Below are 15,522 nucleotides of genomic sequence, written 5' to 3'. Positions count from 1 at the left end.
TTGTTGCCGACCAACTCTCCATTTCTTCGTTGTTTACCTCCATCACCACTACACGGTCGGTCACTAATCGTTGGTTGCCACTTTTGTCTCCCTATTTTTCTTTCGTTCTCCATCAATTAACTAATTGTGGATTTATACAGTTAAGAAGCAGTTAGAAATTTAGAATTAATTCATAATTGCTAAACTAATAAACTATTTAAGAATTGCATATATATGTCCCATGTTAGCAAAGTTTGAAAAGTGGAATTAGTTGTAGTTGGGGGCGTAAGCCAAGAGGTTTAGTTAGCATGGGTTCAAGAAAACTGTGTTGGTGTTGGCAATGCAAGTTCTAAGAGTATGAGTTTAAGAAGTACATGATGTACTCCTTAATTGCTCTTACCCGTATGTGGTGGGAGGCTTCACTTTCCTGTTCTTTTTGTTCTCTCTCCAGTACTCTCACATTGGAAGATGAATAAACTTTCTCCTTGAAGAGGTGCCAAAATTCAAACACCTCTATTTTTAAAAAAGAAAACTTCATGTTTTCATATTCACTGTTAAAAAACTTAAAAGACTTCATACAATAAGTAAAAACCTTCATACAATTAGTAATGTAATTATTTAATTTCGTGTTTTATTGTTCGATGGGTTATAGTTTGATATTCTACTAAATTTACATAAGAATTAGGATGGCACGCGTGTGGAGATGTAGACAAATTATCTTCTTCCTTCCAAAACTTAGGTGTCCTAAGGGTCCAAACTCATTAATCAATCAATAGGTATAAAAAAGAACATCCACATTTCAACAGGTATACGATGGAACATCCACGTTCCAATGTAATCAATGTAAAAATACTTTGGATCATAAAATAATATATTTTATATTTTTACAAATTTTTCATCCAATATCAATTAATTTTGAAAATATCTAAATACGACACAAGTGTGTATTTTGTGTATATTTAAGATTTGTTAAATAATTTTAAGAATCATGTAACACTACACATAAACACAAACCTAAATTTTTATAGACTAAACTTATGAAGAAATATAACAAGAGGAACATTCCGTGTAGCTCTATAAAAAAATCACTCAAGTAGCCCAAATAGTCGCCAATAGTGAGAATAAAAACAAACATTCAGAGTTGTCCAAATTACTTTTGTCATTTTCAAATTTATGAACAAATACATTAAATTTGTTAAATTCAACCTTCTACTTATTTTGAATGATTAAAAATGTGTTTAAGAGTGATTTCAACGAAAAAAAAATTAACAATTTCAAAAACACTCTCAAAATATTCATTGAATATATATCATATAAATAGAACTCGTATTTCAAGTACATTAATCCGAGGAATCTTTAAAATGTTAAACAAAACATGTTCATACAATTTGATGAATTGGGTGTTAGTTCATCATTGACATGTTCCCATGAACACACAATTTGTTTAATATATTAAATGATATTATAAACAATGAAAAAATATCTAAAATGTATGTTACATTTCACCAAATGAGTAGTTTGAATATATATATATATATATAGAATTTTCACTACCCACGTCATTCCAACTTCTTTTTATACATTTGTATTAATAATAAAAAAGTAATTTCAAAAGTGTTTCTTTACCCACTCATTTTAAAATATGTATATTTCAATGACCAACTGTTCGTAAGTCGAAGCACACAAAATCAAACTACCGTCTCTTTCTTTACAGCATCTTAGTCATCATGAAATATATACATGAATATTCATTCTAAAAATTCAAGTGTTTAATCTTCTTTTTTTAGTCGTTCCAATTAAGTCATTAATTATTTTAAACTAATATTCAAACAAATATTTTATATTGATAAGTCCCATTTTTTTTTTCTTATTGCTTGTTTTTTTATATGTATTTTATTATTCTTCGATCTCTACGAACAAGTGGATATATAAACGCATATATATATATATATATATATATATATATATATATATATATAAGTACAAGCAAATGGTTTAGATGGATGAATAAGGTCGACATTTACCCGAAAAAAAATGCACGACTAAATATATAGTTTTTATTTTTAATAAATAAAAGTTTTTTTTTTTTTTTTTTAAGAAATTGAAATAGTTTCGACAGTAAGTTTTTATTTTCGATTTATTTTGCCTGACTACAGACTTGAGAAATATAATTTGGTTGAAAAAATAAGGAAAACAATTAAAGATTAAAAACCAAATTAAAAATAGGTGTCACAGCAAACTTTTTGTTAGAATTTGGTGTGGATAAGTGACATATTTTTTGTCTTTGCTAAAAAAAACATATATTTTATACTATGGTTTATCGTTCAAAGTAATCATTTAACTTGGGGCCCTTGAAGAGATTTAAGAGGCTAACTAAATATAAGGTTCGTGCACTGATTTTGTCTTATCTTTTACATGGGTCATAGTGTTGGACCTTCACAACGTGGGTTCCTCTTAATCTAATTCTTAATTACAATGAAAAAGTATCGTTAGATTATGATTAATTTTTAAACAATAGATTATTTAGATATGTTGAAAGTTATAAAGATAATTACTACGAGAGTGATTAATTTCAATTTAGTTGAGATTTAAGTCAAATATTTGAATTGACATTGAGTTCTTTTAATTTAAAAATAATATTGTTATTGTTTTAGTATAAAATGTGAATTTTATTGATTTTTTAGTACAACTGTTAATAATGTTTTTTTCTTCTCATTTATATGATATTTGATTCATAAGTTAGTGTATTTGTTATTGAGTAAACTCGACTCGTTCACTTATGTTGGATCAAAATTTGGCTTGCTAATATAGTAAGTTAATCAAAATTTTTAAACATAGGGTGCTTCAGATATTTTCAACTTGTTTTCAAATGAAAATTTGGTCTTCGACAATCATAGGGTATTGAAATCTTACAATTTTCAAGGAGTTATTAGTGTTTGACTTGTGAGCCACATTACTCAATTGATCAACGTGATATTCCACTTGTGCCTAAACTCAAATGGTTGTATAGAGTGAATGAATTTTGCTATATTTTGTAAATAATTTTAATACTTTACTGTTTTTAAAAACGTCCCTAAAAAATCATAAAGTTTTTAATTTTAATTTTTGTTTAGTCGCTAAAATTTTTCTAACATTTTAACTTTTATGTTTAAAAGATAATTGGGAAATTGCCAAAAATAGGTTAAAAAAAGAGATTTAAATGAATTTTGGGACAAGTTTTCAAAAGAAAGACTTTTAGGACAATTTGGGTGTGAATAGACAAAAATGCCCTTCATTAAATTTCTATCGCTCTCTATTGATTGTTTCGCCTACCCACGTTCGCTTTCCCTTCTCTTTCGCATAGAACACCTGAAGTAAAAAAAAAAAAAACATCTCCTTTCTTTGGCTTTTCAAATTTCCCGCTCTGCTCTTCGAAGATACTCCGACTGTTCGTCTGTCGTCGGTCCTCCAGTGCATTTCGTCGCTTCTCCTTTTCGAACCTAAGAATCAACTTTGAGCGTGTTCTCTTATTTCAGTGAGTTTTATCTGTAACCCATTTTCAATATATTTGCTTTTTCTTGGCTTGAATCATGACATCGACTTCAACATCGACCGACGGACCCTTCTACAAGATTAATCCTTCCCATCATTTTTATTCCCTAGTAAGCTGTTTGTCTCATTTGGAAAAGACAACACATAATATTAAGGCCAAACTCAAACCCGATCAATTAGCCTTATTTAGGAAAACAAAGTTTGGGCACTTTTTGGACCTAAATATTGTCTTCAATGGGCCACTCATCCACTACTTACTGTTAAGGGAGGTGGAAGATGAAGGAAAGGATTCTATAAGTTTCCTACTAGGGGGCGTTGTTTGTACTTTCGGTAGGAGAGAGTTTAACATCGTAACTGGACTATGGGGTCCTAAAGAGGACTATATTCAGTTGGGTGGGAACAGTCGACTGTTGGAGAAGTTTTTCAAAGACAAGGACTGTGTTTACGTTAGCGACTTAGAAGATATATTTTTGGAATACGAGGGTGATGACGATGATATCGTCAAATTAGCTTTAGTCTACTTTATAGAGATATCTTTGTTGGGAAAAGATAGGCGAACCAAAGTGGACATTGGTTTTTTGAAGATTGCTGATGATTGGAATTCATTTAATAATTATGATTGGGGTCGGATTGTTTTTGTACGCACGCTAAGTGCATTGAAAAGAGCCTTGGACAAGCAATATGCCAAGGGAAAGAAGAAATCAACACAGACAAAAAAATATACTATCAATGGATTTCCGCATGCATTACAGGTATTTGACTTCTTACTTCTTACTTCAAAACTTTAAAAAGATCGTTTAGTTATTTGAAACGATCGTTTAGTTATTTTAAACGATCGTTTAGTTATTTTAAACGATCGTTTAGTTATTTAAACGATCGTTTAGTTCTTTTTAACGATCGTTTAGTTATGTTAAATGATCGTATAGTTGTTTTCAAACGATTGTATAACCACTTGTTTATATATCTATATATATCTTGTGGCACTTTCTAAACTTGTTTGTCAAATGTGGAATAGGTTTGGGCATATGAGTCTATACCAACCATCATTGGATGTGGTGTAGATAAAGTAAACGATCATGCCATACCACGAATGCTGAGGTGGGTGTGCCAACAATCACCAAAGTCCCAAACTATAAGCCAGGTGTTTGACTCGCCAATGGTAAGTAGCAAGCAATAGTAACTTACTTAAGGATCGCGTGATTTTGTGCTTATTTCTTTGTCCTAAATACATTTGCCTTTTTCTATTTGCAGTTTATAATTAAGGCGGTCATTGAGATGACACCTGAAGAGGAGCAATTGAAAATTGCTTCAGGTGAACTTTTTGAAAACTTCCGCTCATCTACCATTATTCAGTCGAAGAATGGTGGTTCAAAAAGAGTACGAGAAGTTGTTAACGATGAAGATGAGTTGAAAAAGAGTAAGAAACAGAAGTCCAAGATTAAGATGAAAAAGGCTATTCGAAATCTCCAAGATCGAGTAGCGGTTGTTGAAGGCCAACTTAATACTATAAAATCCGATATTGACGAATTGAAGGGCCTGATGTCAACCATATTGAAGCACATTGGACTTCAAAGAAAGGTTAGGAATGAAACTGTTAAGTGTATTCACGTTAGTTGTTTCATATTTGGTAACCATGTTCTCGCTAATTCATTTTGAGGTTCCATAGGGTGACGAAGGGGACCACAAGGTGTCCGAAGGCTTGGAGGATGAACACATTGAAGTTAAAAAGAAGGTTTGGTTCCATGTTCATGCTAATATTGATGTTTAATTTCTATCATTATATACACTAATGCATTATGAGCTTCCATAGGGTGACGAAGATGTGTTGGAGAAGAAGGTTGATATTGGTTTAGAGGAGCCAATAGATGTCGTTGACGATGAGGACGTCATAGAGATAGAACCATTTCTCACTCAACGACCACACGTTCGGCCCGCCCGTAGGAAGCGTGCAAGTGTTTACCTATCAACCCCATTCACAACTCTACCTAAACGGTCTCTGACATCAACCACCAGCACCTCTGAGTCTGAAGCAATTGTTTATGATCCTATGCACAAAATACTTGACGTCCATTTAGATAGACTTCGAGCGTGGATTACAGACAAGCGTACAGACGATGAGCTGCGTGAAACCTTTCATGGGAAAAAATCGAAGGCTTTTTTCAGAGACTTGTTTATGTGTCGCCGGTGGTTGTCGGATGAGGTATGGGATTATCTTATCATTTATGCAATTATAATTTTATCATTGTTATGGTTCTATACATTTACTGCTTACTTTTGTTTGTATTAGCATTTGGATGCACTTTTTCTTTTCATTCGCTTGAAGATTAAGGCAGCCGGGATACCTTCTTCTCAGAACTTCACAACTGCGGACACAATCTTTATGGTTTGTAATCGTCTCGTTACTTTATGTATGTATTTGCGTTTGATATTTGTCTTTCGGTCTGATATTTGCGTTTGTATGTTTTTCTTTGCAGCGCATTTTAGTTTCGAAGTGGCCCCTATACAAAGAATGTATTAAAGAGAATCGCCCGTTTGACTGGGACGAAGAGTATAGGTTGGTTGACTATGTTGTCGGGTCAAAAGTGGACTTCCAAGATCCTTGGGCAAGTGTTGATTACGTTTACTCTCCATTCAATGTCCATGGCAACCATTGGGTTCTATTATGCTTGGATTTGGTAAGTTGTCAAGTGAAGGTATGGGATTCGCTTCCGTCACTTACAACTGCCGAAGAGATGACAAACATATTACTGCCCATTCGACAGTTGGTGCCAAAGTTGTTAGATAGTACTGGCTTCTTTGATAGGAGAGGTAGATCATCGACATACAAGGAACCTTGGCCAGTTGTCATTGTTGACCCAATTCCACTTCAACGAAATAATTGTGATTGTGGCGTATTCGCAATTAAGTATTTTGAGTACATAGCTGCTGGTGTTGGTTTAGATACATTATGTCAAGAAAACATGTCATACTTTAGAAAACAATTAGCATTTCAAGTATGGACCAACCAACACTCCTATGTATTGAAATATTAACATAAATCACAAGTATCAATTGGCTGTTCTATTATTGTGTATGTTGCATTTCAATTAGTAGTATCGATTATTCTCTATGTTGCAAAACTACTTGTAGCTAAACGATCGCTGAATTTTTTTATGATTTTAAGAAGATCGTTTACACTTACCGAACGATCGTTTAGACTTTACCAAACGATCGTTTAGACTTTACTAAACGATCGCTTAATATTTTGACATTTATTAAGAAGATCGTTTAGACATCGTTTATTAAGAAGATCGTTTATACATATGTGCGCGATGAGTATTTCTCTACACGAATATTTTGTGATATGTATCTAAACGAATACAAATATTAACTCAAATATTCTTTCTCAATTTTGGTCGCGTTTAATTGAAAATATCACAAAGTATTTATTTTATAACAAAGTTTAAAATTATAATATGTTATTCTCTCTATAAAAATTACATAAAAAAATTATATAAACGAATACAAATATTAACAAAAGTATTTATTGGCCCAAAGTTCCAGCACATATTGTTGTCTAAACAGTTTCATGTTTGGCACAGTTAGACAACCAAGGTCACTAGCAGTTACAAGGCATTCAACAAATTTGGTACAGAAAATTCCACAATCCAATGAACGCCCTTTCTGTAATGTGGCCTTCGATCTGCGTATTGGCCAAGGGCCATATGTGAAACGATCTGAATGGAGGTTGACTCCAATTGCAATCGCGAGTGAGGCAATGCATCGTGCAGGCATTTGAAGAGCTTCATCAACAAGTTTCTGCTCAACATAATTTGGCATTGAGTCGAACACGTAGATCCTGCATTTTCTCATATCAGCTGCAATAGCCAACCAGTGTTCTTTTATGTTGATGCAGGTAATCACGTAGTTGACATCTCCCCACCCTGGTATGTCGTTGTAATCACCAACAGCAGTGTTGAAATAGTATTCGACATCTTTTTCTGTCCATATACTTAGGTGTGCTGTTGGGTCTGTCCATTCAGCTTTCTTATTATCTGGTGTCACCAGATGAGTATCAAAAATGTGGTTCCAAACAATGCAGTCTGGTTTATTGATTCCAGTCTTCAAGAACAAGTCAAAATTTAATCAGAATATAATGATGCAGTTTAACTTGTATACAAAAAAAAAAATTAAAGAATAACAACTTACCAGAAAAGAGGAATGTAATATTCTAAAAGAACGCTTGCAATGGTGCTTGAGATGCAACATTTTATTCTGCAAGTGGGCGAATAGCAGATCCAATGTCTACAAAGAAAAAATAAACGATCGTTTAATGAATGAAAGGAGAGGATAAGCGATCGCATAAGAAATGTACATGTGATCGTTTACGTAGTAAGCGATCGTGTAATATTAACTTAACGATCGTTTAGTTAATAGAAGCGATCGTTTAGTTAATAGAAGCGATCGTATATCAAATATAAGCGATCGTTTGGGAAGAGTACTTACGTCTCCATGTACCCATGTGTTTTCTTCAAGCTGTCTGAAAAAGTCTTTCTTTCTGGTTGTGGAGACTACTTTCCTTTCTTCATGGGTTGTTTTTCTTGATTTTTTCCATTGCAAGTATTCCTTCCATAATTTTGGATCCACTTTCCACATCGGATTATATGGATCTACTTCTCTGATTTCCACATCTGGGACAGGTGTTGTAGATACTGATATGATCTGAGCAGATGTTGTGGGTGGATTACCTTGTTCATCTTCATGTTGCACCTCTTTATTTGCTATTTTACATAGCTTTCTTCTCTTTATTGGTTTTTCTTCCACATCTTTATCAGGCACAGTTACTGGTTCTTTTTCAACCAAAGTAACTGCTTCATCATTTTTTTTCATCTCAACCTGTTTTTTTGTTGTTTCCTGCAATGTAATCGTATTAAACAAGTAACAAACTATTCATTCAAACGACTACAAATTTGTTGTGTATACATACCAGTTGAGATTCTTCATTTACAATTTGTACAGTTTGATCCATTGGAGCCAATTCACAAAGTGCAAGAGGTTGGCTCACATATGGAAGGGTAGTAATCATCTGTGGCAGGTCTGATTCTTTCTGAATTTGATGACTTAGACTATCCGATATATCTCTTATAGTCATTAGCAAGTCTGCATCCCTACCGTCTATGCTTATATCACTACCACGTTCCTCTTCATGTTCCCTAAACAAAATGAGAAGAAACATGAGAATAAGAAAAAAAAATACAATTGTTAGGTATTTATAAACTAGTAAACAATGAATGAAATGTTAACCTTTGGGTTTCCTCTTGACGTTCAGTATGTTGTTCTTCAGTAGGTTGTTGTTGAGTATGTTGTTCTTGAACAACATACTCATTGTCATTCTGATCAGTATGATCATTCCCTTGATTTTCAGTTTGATTCTAACAAACAAATAAAAACGAACATAAAATTAAAAAAATAATGTATTGTTAAACCATCGTGTATATAAAAGTAAACGATCGCGTAACTTTGATAAACGATCGTCTATCGAAGTTAAACGATCGAGTAACTTTGATAAACGATCGTCTATCAAAGTTATACGATCGTTTATCTAATGTATGATGAAAACAAATTTTACCTGGACCAATCTCTCCAGCATCTGCTTCATTTCATACAGCTCCAATGACTGCTTTGTGATTGTGTCATCCATCCTACAGACTATAGAAGTCAGTGTGGATAAATCCTTACGAACTTCTTTTATTTCCTTCTTCAGTTTCTTGTAGGATTTTGAATGACTTCGTTCTTCTTTGTCATTGGACTTCTTTGATCTGAAATGTTTCTTCTTGGTGATTGGATGCATTTCAGACTCCTCAGCCACTGTTTGACTTTGTTCCCTTTGGGGTGAGAGTTGTTCTCTTTGTGGAGATGAGTCTGATTGCTCCAATGATTTGTTGTTCATTGCTCCAATGGATTCATCCTCCTCCATTTGCATGTTATCATCCCCTCGAATTCGACTCTCCATGAAAGCCTTCTCTTGGGTTGACATCTTGAGTTTAGGTTGAACAACAGTCTGCAATGTAATTGTATTATTGGATTGTGTAATTATATTAAACGATGACTGACAGGTTTTACTTACATTTTTGTTGTCGAATATGTTATTCTGCAGCATTTTGTAAGATGGAGCTTGTGTACAATTCCATCTCAATATCCTTGGGATTAATCCCTTACTGTTTCTTGTGGCCAGGTGCTCATTTGCGGTTGAGAGTACTTCATAAGCCCACACCTACAACATTTAAACAAATATGTTAAACTTTGATGTTCAATTGGCATTTACTTAAAGTGTATGAAGAAATAAAAATCACCTGAAAAGCAAGGACGTAGCCTTTGATGTTATAGTATGACACTGCTTTGGAACTTCGTGTCTTCTTCAGCTCGTATGCTTCTTTTTTGCCTTGGAGACTTGTCTTTAAACTGTTGAGCAGACGAGTGTAGAAGAAAGTTGACCAATCGAAGCTTTTAAATGCTTCTTCATCATCAACTCTTCCCAAAATGTCCATGTCAAACTGTGTTTTCTTATCCTTCCCGACCATCACAGTTTCTATAAAGACGGCCAAGGCGACCTTCACAGCATCGTCATCATTTGTAAACTCAAAATTCTTGAAAATTTCCTCAATTTCCAAGCATGTTATTACTTTCTTATTTTCTGATCCGAATAGAAGACTTTGCAGTCGCTTGCTATCGCAATCTTTCTCCAATGGATTGTTTGTTGGCCACAATCCAGTTATGATGTTGAATTCCTTTTGGGTAAAACGGACGTTCTTCCCTAAAACCGAGAAACAGATTCCATCTGCGTTACCGTCTTCAGGTATCTGCCTCAGCAAGAAATGATGGATCAACTGGCCGTTGAATACCATGTTCACATTCAGCAATGGACCAAAAATTGTTTTTTCGAACATTTGCAGCTGGTCCTTGGTCAGTTTATCCTTAATAAGACTGCCAATCTTGTGCACTTGGCATGACACAGTGGCAGGGAAATACTTTTCGCTAGGTACAGCCATCCTGAAATGAATATAATATATTGAAGACAGAAGTCGAACCCGAAACCCTAAACGCTTCACAATAATAATATAAGAACACAGTGATAGTTTTTGAAGACAGAAGTTGAAACGTTTGAAATATAAACAAAGGAAAAGTGTAACGTTATAGTAGGAAAAGTTCGGGAAAATACCTTTTAACGTTGACGAAAACTATGGACTGAGACAAAAATGGTCTGAGAGAACAATGGACTGAGAGAAAACGAAGGTGTGATCAGTGCGGTTGTGTATTGCGTAGTGACGAAAAACGAAAAGTGAGAAGGCGGAACGTATATATATATCGGTCGTTTTTACCAAAGGGGCAATATTGTAAATTCGCATACTTTTTTTGAAATGTTGAATCGCGGTTGTAAACAATTCGCGGGTGTCTTTCGTTGTTTCAAAAGATCGTTTAGTTTATGTAAACGATCGTTTAGTTTTTTATAGTCGATCGTTTAGTTAATTTCAAACGATCGATTGGTTGTTTTAAACGATCGTTTAGTTTTGTTCGACCAATCGTTTAGTTTTGTTTAACTGATCGTTTAGTTAATTTCAAGGTATCGATTGGTTGTTTTAAACGATCGTTTAGTTTTGTTTGACCAATCGTTTAGTTTTGTTTCACCGATCGTTTAGTTTTGTTTTAAACTATCGTTTAGTTGTTTTCAAACGATCGTTTGGTTGTTCTTAACCGATCGTTTAGTTATTTTTAAACGATCGTTTACATATTTTTAAACGAACATTTAGTTATTTTTAAACGATCATAAAACCAGTGTTTGTGTTCTTAAATGAATAAGTCAATCGTTATTTTCGTCTTCTTCATCCATTTGGACGCACAGAAAGTAAGAATGTTGGGACAAATCATTAAGAAAACACATCATTAACAAACATTCATTAATTAGTGTAATACTTGGTACATTGGTAGGGAAATTTCTAATCTTGTATGCTCGACTTGTCGGTATATGAAATTGGATTGGTACACGTTAATCTGTTGTGACCTATTTGTTTACACCGACCACACTTATGCAATTTCGGAGCTTCACCAACACTTGGAATCCTCTTTTTCTTCGGTCGACCAACTCTTTTGACTACTTTTGGAGGTAAAACAGTCATATGTACGTAGTCTTCGCTTGTCTTCCAATCTGACTGATTCCCAACTGGGTAGACGGCCTCCGCATATGCAGCCAACAAACATTCATTAGTGTAATAATTAGCACATAAACTATAAACATTTATATTACGAACCCGTGCTGCAGCAATGGCATGTGAGCATGGTAGTTGCTCAGCTTGAAACTCCTTGCAAGTGCATTCTTTAGTCTGAAGGTTTACGACCTCCTCCTTATCTAAATCTTTGACATGAAATTGGTAACAGTCAATTGGGTTGACCTTCATTGTCAAAGCTCCTTCTTGTTTCTTTTGAATAACTAACTCTGCCCATTTGGTCAATGTAGACGTCACTTTAATGCCTTCTTCTCGACGCTCCCAAAACCAACGTTGTAGCAAAGCTCGAACATTTTCAAGGAATGAAGCAATAGGCAAATCTCTAGGTTCTTTCAGTATAGAATTCATGGACTCCGCTATATTTGTTGTCATCATGTTATACCGTCTTCCTGGGCAGTGAACACGAGACCATCGTGCTATTCCAACATCATTTAAATATTTCCCTGAACCATTAGGAAATGAAAGAAGATGTCTCCACGCTTCAACAAACGTTGATTCACGATATGTTCTCGATGCATTATAAAACAAAGTAGCAACCGTGTCATTCTTATATTTATCATGCAAATTTTGACTCAAATGTTGGACACAAAGGCCGTGGAATGCAGATGGGAAAACTGATGAAATACCCTTGGCGAAGCATGTTTTCCGATCTGTCACAAAGCCTAGATTAGGCACCTCCCCTATTGCACCTTTCAATTTTTCTAAGAACCACTGTATTGAGTCATCTGTTTCTCTATCAACTACTCCAAAGGCTAGAGGATAGATCTGATTGTTACCATCTAAACAAACGGCCACTATCAACTGACCCCGATATTTGTTCTTAAGAAATGTTCCGTCCATGACTATGACCGGTCTAATGCAATTTAAGAATCCTCTAACACATGCACCAACAGCCATAAAAAGATATTTAAAGAAACGATCATCTTCGAGTTCCATGTGAAATATTGTACCTGAATTTGTAAATTTGAGTGCTTCACCATATCTACGCAAAAGATTATATGACTCTTCAGGAGACCCTCGCACTCGTTCATATGCATTTTCTCTGGCACGCCATGCTTTCTCATAACTCATATTTATGCCATAGTCTTGCCTCATGTCTTCTATGATATCACGTGGTTTGTATATGCGACCGGGCCCCTTGAATTTGGACTTGATTAATTCTCCAACAACCCAAGATTTTGCTTGCCTATGGTCACGATTCAAAAACTCAAGAGAACATGAATGAACTTTCACATACTTTTTAATCTTGAATATATTTGAATCCTTCAGTCTAACCGCTCGCAATCTCCAACCACACTTGTTGTCGATGCATCTAACGAAAAGAACCTCTTTTGTAGACTTTTTTACTACAAACTGAAAATTTTTTTTCATTGCCAACACACTTAATCTCATTGACAAATCTCTCTTGCAAAAAAATATTTGTCCTACATCCAACTCTTCACTTGTAGAGCTTTCTTCCGACCAGCCACTTCCTTTTGTCTTCAACTTCCGACTAGAGGACCTGTAGTCAACTTTACCTTTTCCTTTGCAATCTTTTGTAGGAGCATCTCTTTGTTCTGGGATGTCAAACAATTCATTGTACATCTCAACTGACTCCAATGTAAAAGTATCATCTATTGAATGATATGACTCATATGATTCCCATATAGCCGAATTGGTCCCTATCATGTTATGACACAAGCCACCCTCGACTTCACCAATATCAACTTCATTCTCATCTAATCTATCCATTCCAATTGGAGGAGGATGAGGGTTTAAATTTTGAACTTGGTTGCTCCCAGATACTGAATTGTAATCTTTGTTTAACACTTTCATGCTTCGATTGCTTGTAGGCTCAAACGATAGGTATAGGGGGACCTCCAATGGATTTTCACTAAGAATATAAAACTTCAAATCACGGTCATTGCTTAACTCAAATGGAGGAGCTTCCTTTTCCCCTTTGATCTCATATATACATCTTATCTTTATGTCAAACTTTGTAGGGTCAACTTCTGCAAGGTCATATAGTTCAGACTGTAAATCTTTGTGTGTTATTTCTTTAGGGACAACAATGCCTTTTAACACTCCTCCTTCATATTTTCTTCGTCCCTCATCCCATTCACCACCGTGACGCACTAAAATCCGAACATGTGCCATCCTTAAACTACCTTAAGTACTTTTGTATCTTAAAAAATTGATTTGAACTTAAGAACCTACAAAATGCGTGCAAGATGTAAAGAAATGAATTAGGAGGTGTACCAATTTGATTTTGAAATAAATAGTGGAAGTTTGGAACGTGCGAGATGTGTGCGAGATGTGTGCGAGATACGTGCGAGATGTGTGCGAGATACGTGCGAGATAAAGCATGAGGGCCTAAGAGAGTTACTAAACATGCAAAGAATAGCTCTAAATGGATTAGGAGGTGTACCAAGTTGATTTTGAAATAAATAGTGAAAGTTCGGAACGTGCGAGATGTGTGCGAGATACGTGCGAGATACGTGCGAGATAAAGCATGAGGGCCTAAGAGAGTTACTAAACATGCAAAGAATAGCTCTAAATGGATTAGGAGGTGTACCAAGTTGATTTTGAAATAAATAGTGAAAGTTTGGAACGTGCGAGATACGTGCGAGATAAGTGCGAGATAAAAAAAAAATGCGAGATAAAAAAAAAAAACCTTAATTCCTTCTATTCCTATTGCTTACTCCTCCTCTATTTGATCCAACTAAATCCTCATCCTCTAGTTCAATTCATTTTTCACTAGCCATTGAACATTGAACTTTCTAAGAACCTAAAACCAAAATTTGACTAAACTAATTTACGGCAAATAAGTCCAATTCCAAAAACCAGACAATTACGGATGAAAATAGCACCAAATACCCTAACAAACATTTACTTACAGCAGATAAATTGAAAATCGGTTATACATGAAACTCACCTAAATAAGACGCTCGAAGTTGATTGAATGGTCCGAATAGGAGCGACGAAATGCACTGGACAACGACCGACGAAGGGCAAGCGACGAAGGGCAAGCGACGAAGGGCAAACGACGATGGGCAAGCGACGATGGGCAAGTGACGATGAACAACTGACGATGGCCGGAGTAGGTTCAAGTGTTCTACACGAAAGAAAAGAGAAGGGAAACGGAACTATACGCGAAAGAGAACGAATCAGAGAAGGGAAAGCAACGTGGAAGAGGGAAAGGAAAGGAAGGGCATTTTTGTCTATTCACACCCAAATTGTCCTAAAAGTCTTTCTTTTGAAAACTTGTCCCAAAATTCATTTAAATCTCTTTTTTTAACCTATTTTTGGCAATTTCCCAAGATAATTATAGGTCTTTGAGCGAAATTTTTTCTAACATTTTAACTTTTATGTTTAAAAGATAATTATAGGTCTTTGAGCGAGTTAAATTGACCAATAAAAAATGAAAAATGTTATTAAGCTAAAATAGGTTTTCTACCCATATACATTTTGATTTTTATATTTAAAAGATAGTTCTAAGTCTTTGAACGAGTTAAATTGACCAATAAAAAATGTTAATAAGCTAAATTAGATTTTCTACCCATGTAACTTAAATAAATATACTTAATTTTATATATACATATATACAAAAGGTAAAAAAAAAAACATGTACGGAAAGTGTATTTGATATGCATACAACACTTTATAACATTAATTTCAAACAAATAAGGGAACAAATATAATTTTAAAAATATAACCTAATAATAATAATAATTTAGGGAAAGAAGAAAAAGAAGAACAACGATGAAGTATA

At 34.6% G+C, this 15,522-nt stretch overlaps 2 protein-coding genes across 4 annotated transcripts; one reads left to right on the top strand and one right to left on the bottom strand.

Moving 5' to 3' along the window:
• The first annotated feature begins 3,158 nt into the window (after nucleotides 1-3,158).
• LOC127150940 (uncharacterized) lies at nucleotides 3,159-6,571 on the top strand. The gene is made up of 7 exons (XM_051089865.1): nucleotides 3,159-4,262; nucleotides 4,526-4,669; nucleotides 4,762-5,088; nucleotides 5,177-5,242; nucleotides 5,321-5,710; nucleotides 5,798-5,893; nucleotides 5,985-6,571. Exons 1-7 carry the CDS (start codon nucleotides 3,549-3,551, stop codon nucleotides 6,540-6,542), a joined length of 2,295 nt encoding a protein of 764 aa, XP_050945822.1. The 5' UTR covers nucleotides 3,159-3,548; the 3' UTR covers nucleotides 6,543-6,571.
• Nucleotides 6,572-6,968: 397 nt separating this feature from the next.
• Nucleotides 6,969-15,054, bottom strand: LOC127150939 (uncharacterized). Of its 3 annotated transcripts, none has more exons than XM_051089863.1 (9): nucleotides 14,686-15,054; nucleotides 9,843-10,539; nucleotides 9,617-9,763; nucleotides 9,119-9,550; nucleotides 8,794-8,921; nucleotides 8,477-8,702; nucleotides 7,996-8,403; nucleotides 7,699-7,794; nucleotides 6,969-7,611 (listed from the first exon to the last, which is right to left on the bottom strand). In XM_051089863.1, exons 2-9 carry the CDS (start codon nucleotides 10,536-10,538, stop codon nucleotides 7,021-7,023), a joined length of 2,724 nt encoding a protein of 907 aa, XP_050945820.1. In that variant the 5' UTR covers nucleotide 10,539; nucleotides 14,686-15,054; the 3' UTR covers nucleotides 6,969-7,020. The 3 variants fall into 3 exon arrangements, with proteins under 3 accessions (XP_050945820.1, XP_050945819.1, XP_050945821.1); XM_051089862.1 differs by lacking the exon at nucleotides 14,686-15,054 and adding an exon at nucleotides 10,709-10,850; XM_051089864.1 differs by lacking the exon at nucleotides 14,686-15,054 and having other exon boundaries at nucleotides 7,996-8,385; nucleotides 9,843-10,540.
• Nucleotides 15,055-15,522: the final 468 nt, after the last annotated feature.

This window comes from Cucumis melo, chromosome 9 (genome assembly GCF_025177605.1).
Source record: "Cucumis melo cultivar AY chromosome 9, USDA_Cmelo_AY_1.0, whole genome shotgun sequence".
NCBI lineage: Eukaryota > Viridiplantae > Streptophyta > Magnoliopsida > Cucurbitales > Cucurbitaceae > Cucumis > Cucumis melo.
This window is presented reverse-complemented; position numbering and strand designations above follow the sequence as displayed.

Coding starts and splice junctions, on each gene's coding strand:
- LOC127150940 (XM_051089865.1), top strand. CDS start 3,549: ATGACATCGACTTCAACATCGACCGACGGACCCTTCTACAAGATTAAT. Junction 5,711..5,797: donor GCCGGTGGTTGTCGGATGAG/GTATGGGATTAT, acceptor TGTTTGTATTAG/CATTTGGATGCACTTTTTCT. Junction 5,894..5,984: donor CTGCGGACACAATCTTTATG/GTTTGTAATCGT, acceptor TTTTCTTTGCAG/CGCATTTTAGTTTCGAAGTG.
- LOC127150939 (XM_051089863.1), bottom strand. CDS start 10,538: ATGGCTGTACCTAGCGAAAAGTATTTCCCTGCCACTGTGTCATGCCAA. Junction 8,922..9,118: donor TGCTGGAGAGATTGGTCCAG/GTAAAATTTGTT, acceptor TTTGTTTGTTAG/AATCAAACTGAAAATCAAGG. Junction 8,703..8,793: donor CGTCAAGAGGAAACCCAAAG/GTTAACATTTCA, acceptor CATTTTGTTTAG/GGAACATGAAGAGGAACGTG.